The 14,161-nt window shown below is 45.2% G+C and overlaps 1 protein-coding gene across 1 annotated transcript in view; it reads right to left on the minus strand.

The window, feature by feature from the left end:
* LOC126101418 (chondroadherin-like protein) overlaps positions 1-14,161 on the minus strand; it is a gene marked incomplete at its 3' end in the record, with an annotated part of 212,176 nt that overhangs the window by 16,045 nt on the left and 181,970 nt on the right. Inside the window, exon 6 of the mRNA XM_049912079.1 lies at positions 9,032-9,273. Within this exon, the coding sequence (XP_049768036.1) occupies positions 9,032-9,273 (242 nt within the window). The remainder of the gene's footprint in view (positions 1-9,031; positions 9,274-14,161) is intronic.

Here is a 14,161-nt window from a genome sequence, read left to right on the forward strand (position 1 = left end):
TTAATACCGGCGTCGTCGTTCCATTGAATTTCTCTTTCATTAATTTGAGAAATACTAATCGTTTCATATTAACAGAATATTCCGTCGGTTCTTGGTAGAACAACATTATAATAATAAATGAAAAGCACCAGTTTGCTTTTGTTCTACAATATTGTAGAACAAAAGCAAACTGGTGCTTTTCATTTATTACTAATCGTTTCCTTGCCTTCGATATCATTTAATATCACCTTGTCTGCAGGTCAAGGTGGAGTCGAATGTTAATTCAAGATTCTTTACCGTATCTTCTGGTACTACTTGCTTCCCCCGAAATTGCTGTGATTGCTGCTATGATGGATTTCTATAACAGTAATCCCGGCCTGTGAACGTCGTCGTGCTACATGAGATCCTGACGGAGTGTGATTTCAGGAAGAGCTGATTTTCAGGATGAGCAGGGCTCTAATACCATCCCGATCATCCTGATTTATGTTCCCTGAGGTTTCCTCACAATAAATCCTGGCGAAAACTGGGTTCGTTTCCTCAAAAACTGTGGTTGTGTTCCTGTTCTTTGCTTGTCCAAACTTAACTTTTGGTCTGTCTCTAATAAAGACGGCGCTGACGGAACATTAGACCGTAAACTTCCTTCATCAAATATGCTATTATTATCTTTAATGCAGTCGGAGCTGGTGGTCCGGAAACCGAAATTTCGCGGGACCCAGTTGCGGACGAATCACATAATATACCAGTTTGCCTTTAACCTAGCCTTTTCCTCTCAGTGCGTGAATGGACGCCAGGAACGCTATTTGGTTCTGATACCACGCCAAACAGTAAGTCCTCTTTGCTCAGTAGGATTTCTTAGGTACCTTAGGGACGCTCTGTTCGCCGAAGTGGCGTGCGATTGAAAGACTTGCAGAAGCTCTTATAAGCGTCAACCAACTTCAGCGCAGCTGTGAAAATCTGAAGATATCCAATGTTGACCGTTACTGCCTGTCTTCTCAACTTTCGACACCTAGATATGTTTATCAGCAGCAAGCTACGACGATATATAGAGATATAGCAGAGATGCTTCTTCTCCGCCCTCAGTAAGAATCATTTTTTCTTAGATCATTGTAATTATGGATATGATTATGCCTTTTCAACTGTAATGGACTATTTACAGCAAATTTCTTAAGAACATTAGTTCTCTGAAGCTGCTGATCAGTTGCTAAACTTCTGAAACAGTCGTGTATGAACATGGTTTATTTTTCGCCGCATTGACGTTGTTGTGATCGGTGTTGCTCCACATCTTACATTGTCTTTGTCCCCGCACACTCCTGTTCCCAGAGATTTCCACACGAAGGCTTCTTTGGGTTCAGGTGGCAAGTGTTTCAAAACTGCCATCTATCCTGGGATGTTGGTGACCTTGGCTTTCTGCAACTGTACCATTGGCAGCTGAGATCATGCTAATCTTTACAATAAGCTTTTCCTAGACTTTACTTTCTGAACTGGAGATGAATGTATGTATAGTGAATGGGCTTCTTCACATTCTGTTCTCGTCCATTTCTTTCTTGGTACTAGTGTAAGGTGGCAGAATAAATGAAGGTCAGATTCGCACCTTACATGAGAGCTTTATACATCGCAACGAGAAGGTGAATATGACACCAAATATAATTCGGCGGTTATGAGCAAATTTGCCTACCAGTATGTAATGACACTCAATCGACGGTAATTAACACAGCCGGCCGGTGTGGGCGAGCAGTTCTAGGCACTTCAGTCTGGAACCGTGTGACCGCTATGGTCGCAAGTTCAAATCCTGCCTCGGGCATAGGTGTGTGTGATGTCCTTAGGTTAGTTAGGTTTAAGTAGTTCTAGGGGACTGATGGCCTCAGATGATAAGTCCCATAGTACTCAGAGCCATTTGAACCATTTTAATTAACACACCATTCCTATATAATGCCTGTCTTTGAGATGAAGGTGGAACATGCAGTGCAAGGCGATTTAGTTTGAAAGCCAGAGAGACAAGGGCAGGAGCGAAGGTGCGCCACAGGGGTTACCACAGAAACCACTTAAAGGGGTGTCAGGCAGAAAGTCAGTGACCCAACCAGGTGACTCAGGTGGGAGAAACATGTGTAGTGGCACATCTACAGAGGGACAGAGAAAAAGCTTTAGAAAGTTGTGTTTCGGAATTCCAAAGGGATACGAACAAAACCAGTGACGCATTTCAATCCCGTGTCCAGCGGGTTCGACACACGTGAAAGTCAATATACTTTAGACGTCGAGAATGGGCAGAAAATGTCCGATTGGCGGAAACGCACTAGGAAGAAGAAAAATACTGAAGTTTCGACGCAGTTTATTAGAAGGGACATTGTGATTGGTAGAGAGAGTTTCCACAAAATAAGAGGAACACTCCTATTGGTCGAAAAAGGCTGTGACGTGAAGAACGAATGAACCCAGGTGGGGGAGGCAGTTTGGTCATGAGTAAGACAAGAGAGAAAGTTTCAGGGGACTCTTCTATGAACTGGCGTCAAGGGCAGAATGGAGCACTTAATGCTCTGTATGATGCAGAGAAGAAATTTATGTGAACACTGCGTTCACAGCAGCTGAAATCCAGCTTGAAATTAAGTGTAGCAACGTTTAGCTCCAACTGTGGAGAAACTAACCAGTCAGTTAGTTAATTGTTCTTGTGAGAACTGAGAGGGAACTATAATATGCACACTGCTCCAACTATGCCCTTGTATATCGCCACATACTAAGACTAGGGCTGAGTACATGTTTTCTCACACAACGAGAAACATAGGGAAAGTTTCTGCTGGGAAGTTCAGCAAACGTCTAATTAGCTTTATAGGAATTTCAGCGGAAGAGAACAGCCTAGCAGATGGCAGTTCGTCGCAGCTCAAGGTAAATATCGCGTGCAGGGGCGCAAACTTTATTGGTTCACCAGCTTTCGTCCACTGTTAACTCGAGTGGCCTTGGGTAATCTTTCACTCAATTTGTCACATAACTAACCATCCACTGTAGACTTGATTGTCATCCTAAATAGTACCGAACTTTGAACCGGAATCGGACGATTTACGTAGTACTGACCATCATCATAATGTACGTATAGGAACACTTTTGTAAAGAAACTTCTAATTAAACTTTAATATTGTTGTGTTTAGGATTAATATTCTTTCTGAGAATATTCTTCACTTTTGATGTTGGCGAGATGCATTATTCTGACAACTGTTACTATGTTGTCAAATTGAAAACTGTGTAAAAGCGTGTAATTTTGTGCCAAAAGATTGCAGCATTAAGCATGTCAATTCAACTTACACAGTTGTTCTCAATCATAGAATAAGTACACTAGGTAGTAAGGACGTCCATAGGATAGTTTTTCGGAGCTAGGAAGGTTCTAAACCTGGGCATTTGGCGTGTTTTTAATATTTTGGATGACGAGTGGCGATTTGTAAGCAGCCATAAAAAAGTTCCAGTTCTGACCCTGTTAAAAACCTGAGTAATACCGCCTTTTAAATCATTTTCTTTAAAGAAAAATATGTAACTATGCTATATTATGCCCTTTCCCTGACAGCTAGGGGCCACAGCCCCCCTTAGCACCAGGTATGGGAGCCCTTGCTAGGTTGAGCTGTTCCTGTAACCTGATGGAGAGTGTCAAGTGGAGCCGCCTTTAAACCAGACTGTCAGTAGACCACCTGTCTGCGATGTGGTGATAGGCGCCGGCCGGTGTGGCCGAGCGGTTCTAGGCGCTACAGTCTGGAACCGCGCGACCGCTACGGTCGCAGGTTCGAATCCTGCCTCGGGCATGGATGTGTGCGATGTCCTTAGGTTAGTTAGGTTTAAATAGTTCTAAGTTCTAGGGGACTGATGACCTCATATGTTGAGTCCCATAGTGCTCAGAGCCATTTGAACCATTTGGTGATAGGCACTAAATGGTTCAAATGACTCTGAGCACTATGGGACTTAACATCTATGGTCATCAGTCCCCTAGAACTTAGAACTACTTAAATCTAACTAACCTAAGGACATCACACAACACCCAGTCATCACGAGGCAGAGAAAATCCCTGACCCCGCCGGGAATCGAACCCGGGAACCCGGGCGTGGGAAGCGAGAACGCTACCGCACGACCACGAGCTGTGGACGGTGATAGGCACTAACCAGGACTTACGTATTATACGATTTGAAGAGGACTGTTACTGATGCACAGGACGTCCACCATAGTCGATCGCAAATGATCCAGCCCGTCTCCACAGAAAGTTGTTTCGTGCACAGACTTTCAATTAGCAGTTCATGCAGCGTTTCTTAATAAAAGAGAGCCCTGTCAAGCCTACTCGCATATACCTCGGAGCTCTGCTTAGATTGATGTGCCGCGTTTCTCGGGTGAAAGGAGAATACTTTAGTCTTTTCTGAATTCGGCGTTAGCTGGTTTATAATACAATATCTTAACAGGCGTTCATGAACAGCAGACAAATGCCTATGCATCTTTTTCAAATTCTGTAATCTGTGTAGCCAGGGACGGTCGTTGGCATGCTTCTGGTGTACGACACTACTGGATGGTCACTTGTGTTGATCTTAAAATGGAGCAAATACGTTTTCTTGGAGTAGAGCCTTTTTCTGCATCCTCCTCTGGCCACATTACAATTGAAGTCAACGGAAAATCTAAAATTCTGAAGAAGAACAGTTTTGAGCCCATTTCTGAAAGTTGTTGGTGGTTGACAGTGACATAAGCTGCCGACAGATCCCCAGTAGCCACACCCTGACCTTTTAGCTTCGAAATCATCCTCTGTAACCCGCGTTCTTTTCAAAAGTTACACAGTGCAGCTTTGACCAGGGTGGAAAGTAGCATGCAGAGGCATAAGTAATGGGTCGTTAACAGGTAGATTTCGATTCAGAATCAGACTTTGAAACACTCTACAAAGGTGACACAAAAGATATACTGGGCTAAAATATTTGAAGTCATCTGATTCTTTTCCAGGTTTTAAACACTGTGGCCTTCCGTCAAAGCTTAGGGACTTGACATCTGTTCACGCAGTTACTGAAGAGCTTTGGAACCCAAAATTATTTATTTGCGCTGATCGGATGTCATCCAGGCCTGCTGAATTCTCAATTCTTAAACAGCCGTACGTGCAGATGAATATCAGGTTGCTGATGTTACCGTTCAAAGCCGGACACGCTCTGTTTGCGATTGGAACAGGAAAGGATACGACAAGTCGTGGTAAAATATACCCTCCAGCACGCACCGTACGGTGGCTTTCGGCGTATGTATGTGGATGTACATGTAGATGAACGACTTACAAAAAAATACAAACAGACCTCACCGATCTAACAATAAAAGTGGAAAACATGTGCAGTATGTGCAGGAACTGGTTTCAAAGTACAGAAATGGAACTACGACACATTTTAGTTTTTTAAAAAGTGTTTTTTGAAGTATCATAAGGAGTGAAAATAGTTTGCATGTCTTTTTAACTACCTTGACAAGTGCTTCATTATGGGTGTTAGTATTTCGTCAAGCATTTTTAGCCGTCCTATTACATAGCTTAGAAGTCATAGAGGGTTCCAAGTCTCTGAAAATGGGAAGGAAAATGTTGTAGTCACTACTTGAGTTGTGTTTTCCTGCGCGTGCAGTTGACTCAGAAATTGACCACCACGCACAGTTCGAAAGGTGACCGCGTGAGCAGTTGACCACTTCAAGAGCAGTTGAAATTTTAGGTCTGCGTGTAGTCTGGATCACTCGTTTTTATTAAAATCTTTTAGACTTCATATCATTTTCCCTCTGCTAACTATCGAAGAATAAAATAGTATGCAAACTAAGTCTCTAAATCGACAAGATTCTAGAAAATTAGAAGCTATGTTTAACACAGAATACTATTCAACCGCTCGCATTATGGCTTGCCCGCGTGGACGGACTTTCCGCCTGACCGATACATTTCGAAAAAAAAAAGAAAAAAAAGAAGAAGAAGACTGATTTCGCGGAGGTAGACGTAAAAGCATGGAGGAAACTGCATTTCCTCCACTTAAACGTTCGCACGGCCATAGGCTGCAGTCTTATGTTCAAAATAATAGTGCTAAGCGAAATACGCATCATGGTAAGTGCGCACTTCGATTTTAAATCGTGTAAATTATGACGTTGTCGAAGTTGTTCAAAATGGTTCAAATGGCTCTGAGCACTATGGGACTTAACATCTATGGTCATCAGTCCCCTAGAAATTAGAACTACTTAAACCTAACTAACCTAAGGACATCACACAACACCCAGTCATCACGAGGCAGTGTCGAAGTTGTGAGAGAGTGTTGCTACTACAGACAAACTGAAACAGTTGGCAGGAGGCTGTTTATACTTTCGTGGCTTTAGCTTGGCGTCACTGGAATGAGCTGAGAACAGCTGACAGACAAAAATATTTGTGTTTATAACCACAATACAGCAATTAACGACGGCATGTTCTCTTGAAGTACCCACCTTATAGTGCGTTTAAAATTAGTTGCGGCTTTTGACAGTTCAGCGCGCAACGAGAGGAGGAAAGCATAGTTGCCAGCGTGAGCTGGGCGCGCCAGCAACTTCCTGCGTAAACAGCAAACCGCGCAAGCTGGCCGATCTGCGATCTTTATCAGACGACTGTAAAGAAACTATCAGCTAAAAACATCTGATTCCCGCATATTTTATAGATTAATTCGTCAGCTTCATGATGAACTGCACATCATTTCGTTAATGCTCATAGTTTTTGTGATATTTCTATATTACTGCAAGAAATTCGCCGTCCGTTGTGGCCGAGCGGTTCTGGGCGCTTCAATCCGGAACCATGCGGCTGCTACGGTCGCAGGTTCGAATCCTGCCTCGGGCATGGATGTGTGTGATGTCCTTAGGTTAGTTAGGTTTAGTAGTACTAAGTTCTAGGGGACTGATGACCTCAGAAGTTAAGTCCCATAGTGCTCAGAGACATTTTTTTGAACCATTTGAACCATTTTTGCAAGAAATTCTTAAAAGTTTGCAGCGAAAAATAAGGGTCGCTATGAATTTGCATTTCGTGCGAGTTAGGTCATATGTTGCCTCATATGAAATGTAGAAAGATACTGAATTATTATATAAACTTGGAGGGATCTGTCTGCATTCTCGAGAAAATAGAATGTACAAGGCGTGTTTTTTAAGTAAGGTCCTTTTTGCTGTAGACAACGTACAGCAACAAGTGCGTGCGTCGCGTACCAGCATGCCTCGGAAACAACTGTGCTCAGTTTCAGCTCTGTAGCTAACCTGTACGGTTCTGTTATGTGATTTCAAAATGTTTAACACTATCAACTCGCCCGCCGCTTGTGAGGTTCGCTCAGTGTTACGGTTTGTCAGCAAGGAACCTGCCTGCTGCAGAAATTCATCGAAAGATTTGCGAAGTGTACGGTGATACTGTTATGAGTGAAATAAAAGTACGTAAGTCGGTACGAGAATTCAAAGATGGCCGTGACAACGTCCATGATGAGGACCGCTCCGGTCGCCCTTCTTTGATGACAGACGATTTGGTAGATTCAGTTGAGGCGAGGATTCGTGAGAACAGGCGCTTCACAATAACAGGTCTCTCAAACAAAGCTCCTGACGTGTCGAGATCAGTGCTTTTGAACATTGTTTCTGAATACCTTAAGTTTAGGAAACTGTGCTCCTGTTGGGTCCCGAAACTCTTTACAGAGGACCACAAAAACCAAAGATCTGAGTGTGCGATGAAGTTCTTGACTCATTATCACGAAGAAGGTGATGGCTTCTTGAGTCAGATCGTAACTGGAGACGAAATATGGGTTTCGCATATCACGCCCAAATCGAAGCAACAGAAGATGGAATGGAGACACACACACACCCGCTTGTAAAGGTGAAGGCCAAACAGACTCTGTCCCAGCGCAAAATCATGACGTCGGTGTTAGGGATAGGCACGGTGTTTTGTTAGTCGGCTTCATGCAACGAGGAACCACTATCAATGCAGAAGTATAGTGTCAAACCCTGAGAAAGCTACGCAGAACGATTCAAAACAAACTGACAAACCACACTTCCCTGGGGCACTCCAGATGATACCCTCACCTCCGATGGACATTCACCATCGAGGACAACGTACTGGGTTCTGTTACTTAAGAAGTCAAAACAAGAAGTCAAGTGAAACTTGGACGATAAATAGTTTGGACAAGAACAGAATAGAAGATTTCGAAATGTGGTGCTGCAGAAGAATGCTGAAGATTACATGGGTAGATCACATAACTAATGAAGAGGTATTGAATAGGATTGGGGAGGATTTTATGGCACGACTAGAAGAAGGTATCGGTTGGTAGGACATGTTCTGAAGCATCAAGGGATCACCAATTTAGTATTGGAGGGCAGCGTGGAGGATAAAAAAAATTGAGGGAGACCAATAGATGAATACACTAAGCATATTCAGAAGGATGTAGGTTGCAGTAGGTACTGGGAGACGAAGAAGCTTGCACAGGATAGAGCAGCATGGAGAGCTGCATCGAACCGGTCTCAGGACTGAAGACCACAACAACAATGTGTGCAAGTAGAGAGTACTTTGAAGGGGATTCAAGGTTTGTGTTTAAAATGTAAATAAGTTAAAAAAAATAAGTTTCGTTTGTTTTGGTTACCCCTTCGTATATCACTGTTTTTATCATTGAACGTGTGGTGACGGAAAGTCATGTTCGAGGGGTCGGGGGACGGGGGGAGAAGCACAGGAACACACTCCAACACCTTCCCTAGAACCGAACCCTGGAGCCGCAATTCATAGCGCATTACCCCATACCACAAAATAGACAGGTTCACATGGCTCTAAGCACATGGGATTAACATCTGAGGTCATCAGTCCCGTAGACTTAGAACTACTTAAACCTAACTAAGGACACACACACACATCCATGCCCGAGGCAGGATTTGAATATGCGACCGTAGCAGCAGCGCGGTTCCAGAATGAGGCGCCTAGAACCACTCGGTCACATCGGCCGGGTAATAGACGGGTCTCACAGTGAGAGACGACACATTTGTCACAGGATATAGAGCCGCCATTCAGTTATGACGAGGCTAGGCACATAATGGTAAATTAAGGGACGGAAGTGGGCCTCACCCAGCGCAGGTTCTCGAGCCCGGCGGTGGCGAGGGGGTGCACTTCGCGCAGCCGGCCGTTGAAGGCGCAGAGGAACTGCTCGAGCTGCGTCAGGGAGGAGAGCGCGCGCGGGCCCAGCCTGCGCAGGCGCGGCATGGCGCTCAGCGCCAGACTGCGCAGGCGCGGCCACTCCCCCAGCAGGCTGTCGTCGTCCAGCTGCTCCAGCTGCGTCGCCGACAGGTTCAGCTCCTCCAGCGTCGCGTCTGCGAAAACACGCAGCGGTTAGGGGGTGCCTGCACGAGTAGCCGACTGAAAAGTGCAAAACTGAGGATCGGTATAACATTGTGAAACACCCTGTAGTTGCTTCTTGTGACGTAGCGTGGGGAATCACCTGCTCGCTCTTCAGTCTGGAGAACTGTAGAGGAGGAAATTCCGTCACCACAATCCAACAGCCTACCTTCCCTATTGCTTCTACCCTCCCTCCTGGACCCTACGCCCTGTTGCAGCCCCAGAAAACCATTTGTCATTCAATACGGTTCTACTGCACCTACACTCATGCTCATAAATTACGTATAATTGCAGAATGTGCTGCCACACAACGTGGCACTATACAAAACTTGAGCTAATAGCATAGGCACGTTGGGAACACACACGACACAGATCTGCAAGTCCACGGTATTGGTGATAAGTTGAGAAAACCGTCCCGAAATACATGTGCTACAAAACGCCACTGTTTCCTGCTCATGTACCCCGACGTCAATATGGGATATGATCAACATGCACACTTACACAGCCCGCATAACGGGTTGGCATACTCTGGATCCGGTGGTCGAGCAGCTGCTGGGGTAGAGCCTCCCATTCTTGCACCAGTGCCTGTCACAGTTGCTGAGGTGTCCTAGGGGTTTGAAGACGTGCAGCGATACGTCGACCGAGAGTATCCCAGACGTGCTCGGTGGGGTTTAGGTCTGGAGAACAGTCCGGCCACTCCATTCGCCTGATATCTTCTGTTTCAAGGTACTCCTCCACGATGTCAGCTCAGTGGGGCTGTGCGTTATCATCCATCAGGAGGAAGGTGGGACCCACTGCACCCCTGAAAAGGCGGACATACTGGTGCAAAATGACGTCCCGATACACCTGACCTGTTACAGTTCTTCTGTCAAAGACATCCAGAGGTGTGCATGCACCAATCATAAGCCCACATCACACCTTCAAACCACGACCTTCATACAGGTCCCTTTCAAGGACGTTAAGGGGTTGGTATCCGATTCCTGGTTCACGCCAGATGAAAACCTGGCGAGAATCACAGACTATACCTGGACTCGTCCATGAACATAACCTGGAACCACTGTTCCGGTGACCATGTACTGTGTTCTTGACACCAGGCTTTACGGGCTCTCCTGTGACAAGGGGTCTGTCGAACGCACCTTGCAGATCTCCAGGCGAATAAACCACGTCTGTTCAGTCGTCTGTAGACTGTGTGTCTGGAGACAACTGTTCCAGTGGCTGCGGTAAGGTCTCGAGCAAGGCTACGTGCAGTACTCCGTGGCCGTCTGCGGACACTGATGGTGAGATATCGGTCTTCTTGTGGTGTTGTACACTGTGGACGTTCCATTCTGTAGCGCCTGGACACGTTTCCTGTCTACTGGAATCGTTGCCATAATCTTGAGATCACACATTGTGGCACACGGAGGGCCCGTGCTGTGACCTGCTGTGTTTGACCAGCCTCCAGTCGCCCTGGTATTCTACCCCTGATAACGTTATAAATAGGTGTTCTTTGAGCCATTTTCAACACACAGCCACCATTATAACGTCTGAAAACTTCTGCACACTTACTCGCTACAGCGTGCTCTGACATGCGTATGTGGACTGCTGCAGCGCCACTATGCGACGACCGCAGGTCAAATGCACCGCATGGTCAGACCCCGAGGTGATTTAAACCCGCAAACCGCCCACCAGAGCTTACAATGTATCAGTATTATCCTTAATTTACGAGAAAGAGTGTAGATGTGGTGCTCACATTCAGTGTGTGTTTTTATCCCATTTATTTAACAGTAAACACTAATTTTATACCATTAAAACATTATTATTTTTAACAATCTGCTAATTTTCCAGCCCCAGCAAGACGGAAACTGTTACCCGTAGAGAAAAAAAATGAATAGGACCTTTTTCTAGGCATTTTAATATAGTTTATTTTTGTACTAGGAAATATTTCCTCTAGAACCCGCGGTTTTCGACTAATTAAAGAAAAACAGAAAAAAGTGACCTTTAAATCCCCTCCTCACCCAATGCTCACACACTACAGGTCAAATTTTTAGTATGTTACTCATGGCACTCCCTCCTACGACTGCACAAAAATCGCCCTACGTCTGCATAAAACTTTGCGACTACACTACTTTTCCCTTAATTTTCCTTCGTTCACTGGACTAATACGTGTATCAAAAATACGGCAACCACTCTGTGCCGCCATAGCCGTATTGTTGGTACATGTAGCAAGTAAATAATTTGGTTGGACACTGGACTCGCATTCGGGAGGACGGCGGTTCAATCCCGCGTGATTTCCCTAAATCACTCCGGGCACGGCCGACTTCCTTCCCTAATCCGATGAGACCGATGATCTCGCTGTCTGGTCTCCTCCCCAAACAACCCAACAAGTAAATAATTCATTTTCGGCTGCGTTATTCTCGTTCATTACCCCATTGTGCGTGACATGTTTCGACTACCACACCTATATCCAACCTACATAGAGTGCATTAAATTAATTGTTATGTGTAGATCAAATAACATAACGCTCACTCGGAGCGTTCAGTAACAACAATTTCCTTAAATTGCTTAAACAGTGATACAGGAGAGTGCGTCTTCGGGCTGGATACTCGTTGGAGTAGAACTACCTTCAGTGATGAGTCCCGTTTCGAATTGAGCCCCGATGACCAGTGAAGACGTGTTTGGAGACGCTCTGGATAGAGGTGGGATACCTCCAAGATGCTACTCCAGGCGGTTGAACGTATGTTTGCAGGTGCGGACATTCCGCCGTCAGATAATTGTTAAAATTCATGGTGAAATCTTCAGCTGTAATTTATTTTGCACAATCCGCTAATAGTTTCGCTCAACGACCATTATCAAGCTTAGCTGACAAAAACGGTAGGAAAGTAATACCATAATTTGAACAAAAGTATATTTTCTCTTTTAAGTCCACCATAGTAGATAAAAAATTCTCACAATAATAACTGAGTACGAAATTTTCGTCAACAAGCTAGTCCACATTGAGAGAGTGACCTGTCGATGTGGACTTGCTGCTTGACGAAAATTGTCGTATATAGTTATTATAGACAAATTTTTATGTGCTATGGTCGGCTTAAAATAGCAAATTACGTTTGTTCAAATTGTGGTATAGCTCTCCTGCCGTTTCTGCCAGCGAACTGTGCAAATAAATGACAGCTGAAGCTAACACCATGAATTTTAAACGTCCACGTGAGTTCTCTATAACGCTCCTCAAACCACTGCAACACTGTTCTGGCCCCGAGAGACGGACATTTATACTGCTGAAAAACGATTTCGCCGTCGGAGAAGAATCAAGCATGCAGGGATGCTAGTGGTTCGTAGCTGTCAGCGTGTATTATTACCACAGATACCGTGCAAGTACAGGAGAATGCCTCCTATAGCATGATACTGCACCCACCAGGCTGCGTCCCTGGCGCGCTGCACGTTCCGAGTCGCCGCACACCACGATGACGGTGTTTGTGGAGAGGACCAGCGACCTACAGTAGCAAAAATGTGATTCATCCGAAGAGCCAACACGTTTCCATTGATCGACGGTCAAATCCCGATGGTCCCGTGCCCACTGCAGTCGAAATTGACGATGTACGAGGTGCATTCAAGTTCTAAGGTCTCCGATTTTTTTCTCCAGACTGGAAAGAGATAGAAACATGCACATTGTTTTAAAATGAGGCCGCGTTGTCAATACGTCCCAGAGATGGTAGCACCGTATGGCAGATGGAAGTTTACCGCCAGCGGCGAGAATTAGAACTGTTTTAAATACTTAAAACGGTGACGTTTTCCTTACTTGAACAGCGTGCAATCATTCGTTTTCTGAATTTGCGTGGTGTGATACCAATTGAAATTCATCGACAGTTGAAGGAGACATGTGGTGATGGAGTTATGGATGTGTCGAAAGTGCGTTCGTGGGTGCGACAGTTTAATGAAGGCAGAACATCGTGTGACAACAAACCGAAACAACCTCGCACAAGCCGGTCTGACGACATGATCGAGAAAGTGGAGAGAATTGTTTTGGGGGATCGCCGAATGACTGTTGAACAGATCGCCTCCAGAGTTGGCATTTCTGTGGGTTCTGTGCACACAATCCTGCATGACGACCTGAAAATGTGAAAAGTGTCATCCAGATGGGTGACACGAATGCTGACGGACGACCACATGGCTGCCCGTGTGGCATGTTGCCAAGCAATGTTGATGCGCAACGACAGCACGAATGGGACTTTCTTTTCGTCGGTTGTGACAATGGATGAGATGTGGATGCCATTTTTCAATCCAGAAACAAAGCGCCAGTCGGCTCAATGGAAGCACACAGATTCACCGCCACCAAAAAAATTTCGGGTAACCGCCAGTGCTGAAAAAATGATGGTGTCCATGTTCTGGAACAGCGAGGGCGTAATCCTTACCCATTGCGTTCCAAAGGGCACTACGGTAACAGGTGCATCCTACGAAAATGTTTTGAAGAACAAATTCCTTCCTGCACTGCAACAAAAACGTCCGGGAAGGGCTGCGCGTGTGCTGTTTCATCAAAACAACGCACCCGCACATCGAGCTAACGTTACGCAACAGTTTCTTCGTGATAAAAACTTTGAAGTGATTCCTCATGCTCCCTACTCACCTGACCTGGCTCCTAGTGACTTTTGGCTTTTTCCAACAATGAAAGACACTCTCCGTGGCCGCACATTCACCAGCCGTGCTGCTATTGCCTCGGCGATTTTCTAGTGGCCAAAACAGACCCCTAAAGAAGCCTTCGCCGCTTCCATGGAATCATGGCGTCAGCGTTGTGAAAAATGTGTACGTCTGCAGGGCGATTACGTCGAGACGTAACGCCAGTTTCATCGATTTCGGGTGAGTAGTTAATTAGAAAAAAAAATCGGAGGCCTT

This window comes from Schistocerca cancellata, chromosome 9 (genome assembly GCF_023864275.1).
Source record: "Schistocerca cancellata isolate TAMUIC-IGC-003103 chromosome 9, iqSchCanc2.1, whole genome shotgun sequence".
Taxonomy (NCBI): Eukaryota; Metazoa; Arthropoda; class Insecta; order Orthoptera; family Acrididae; genus Schistocerca; species Schistocerca cancellata.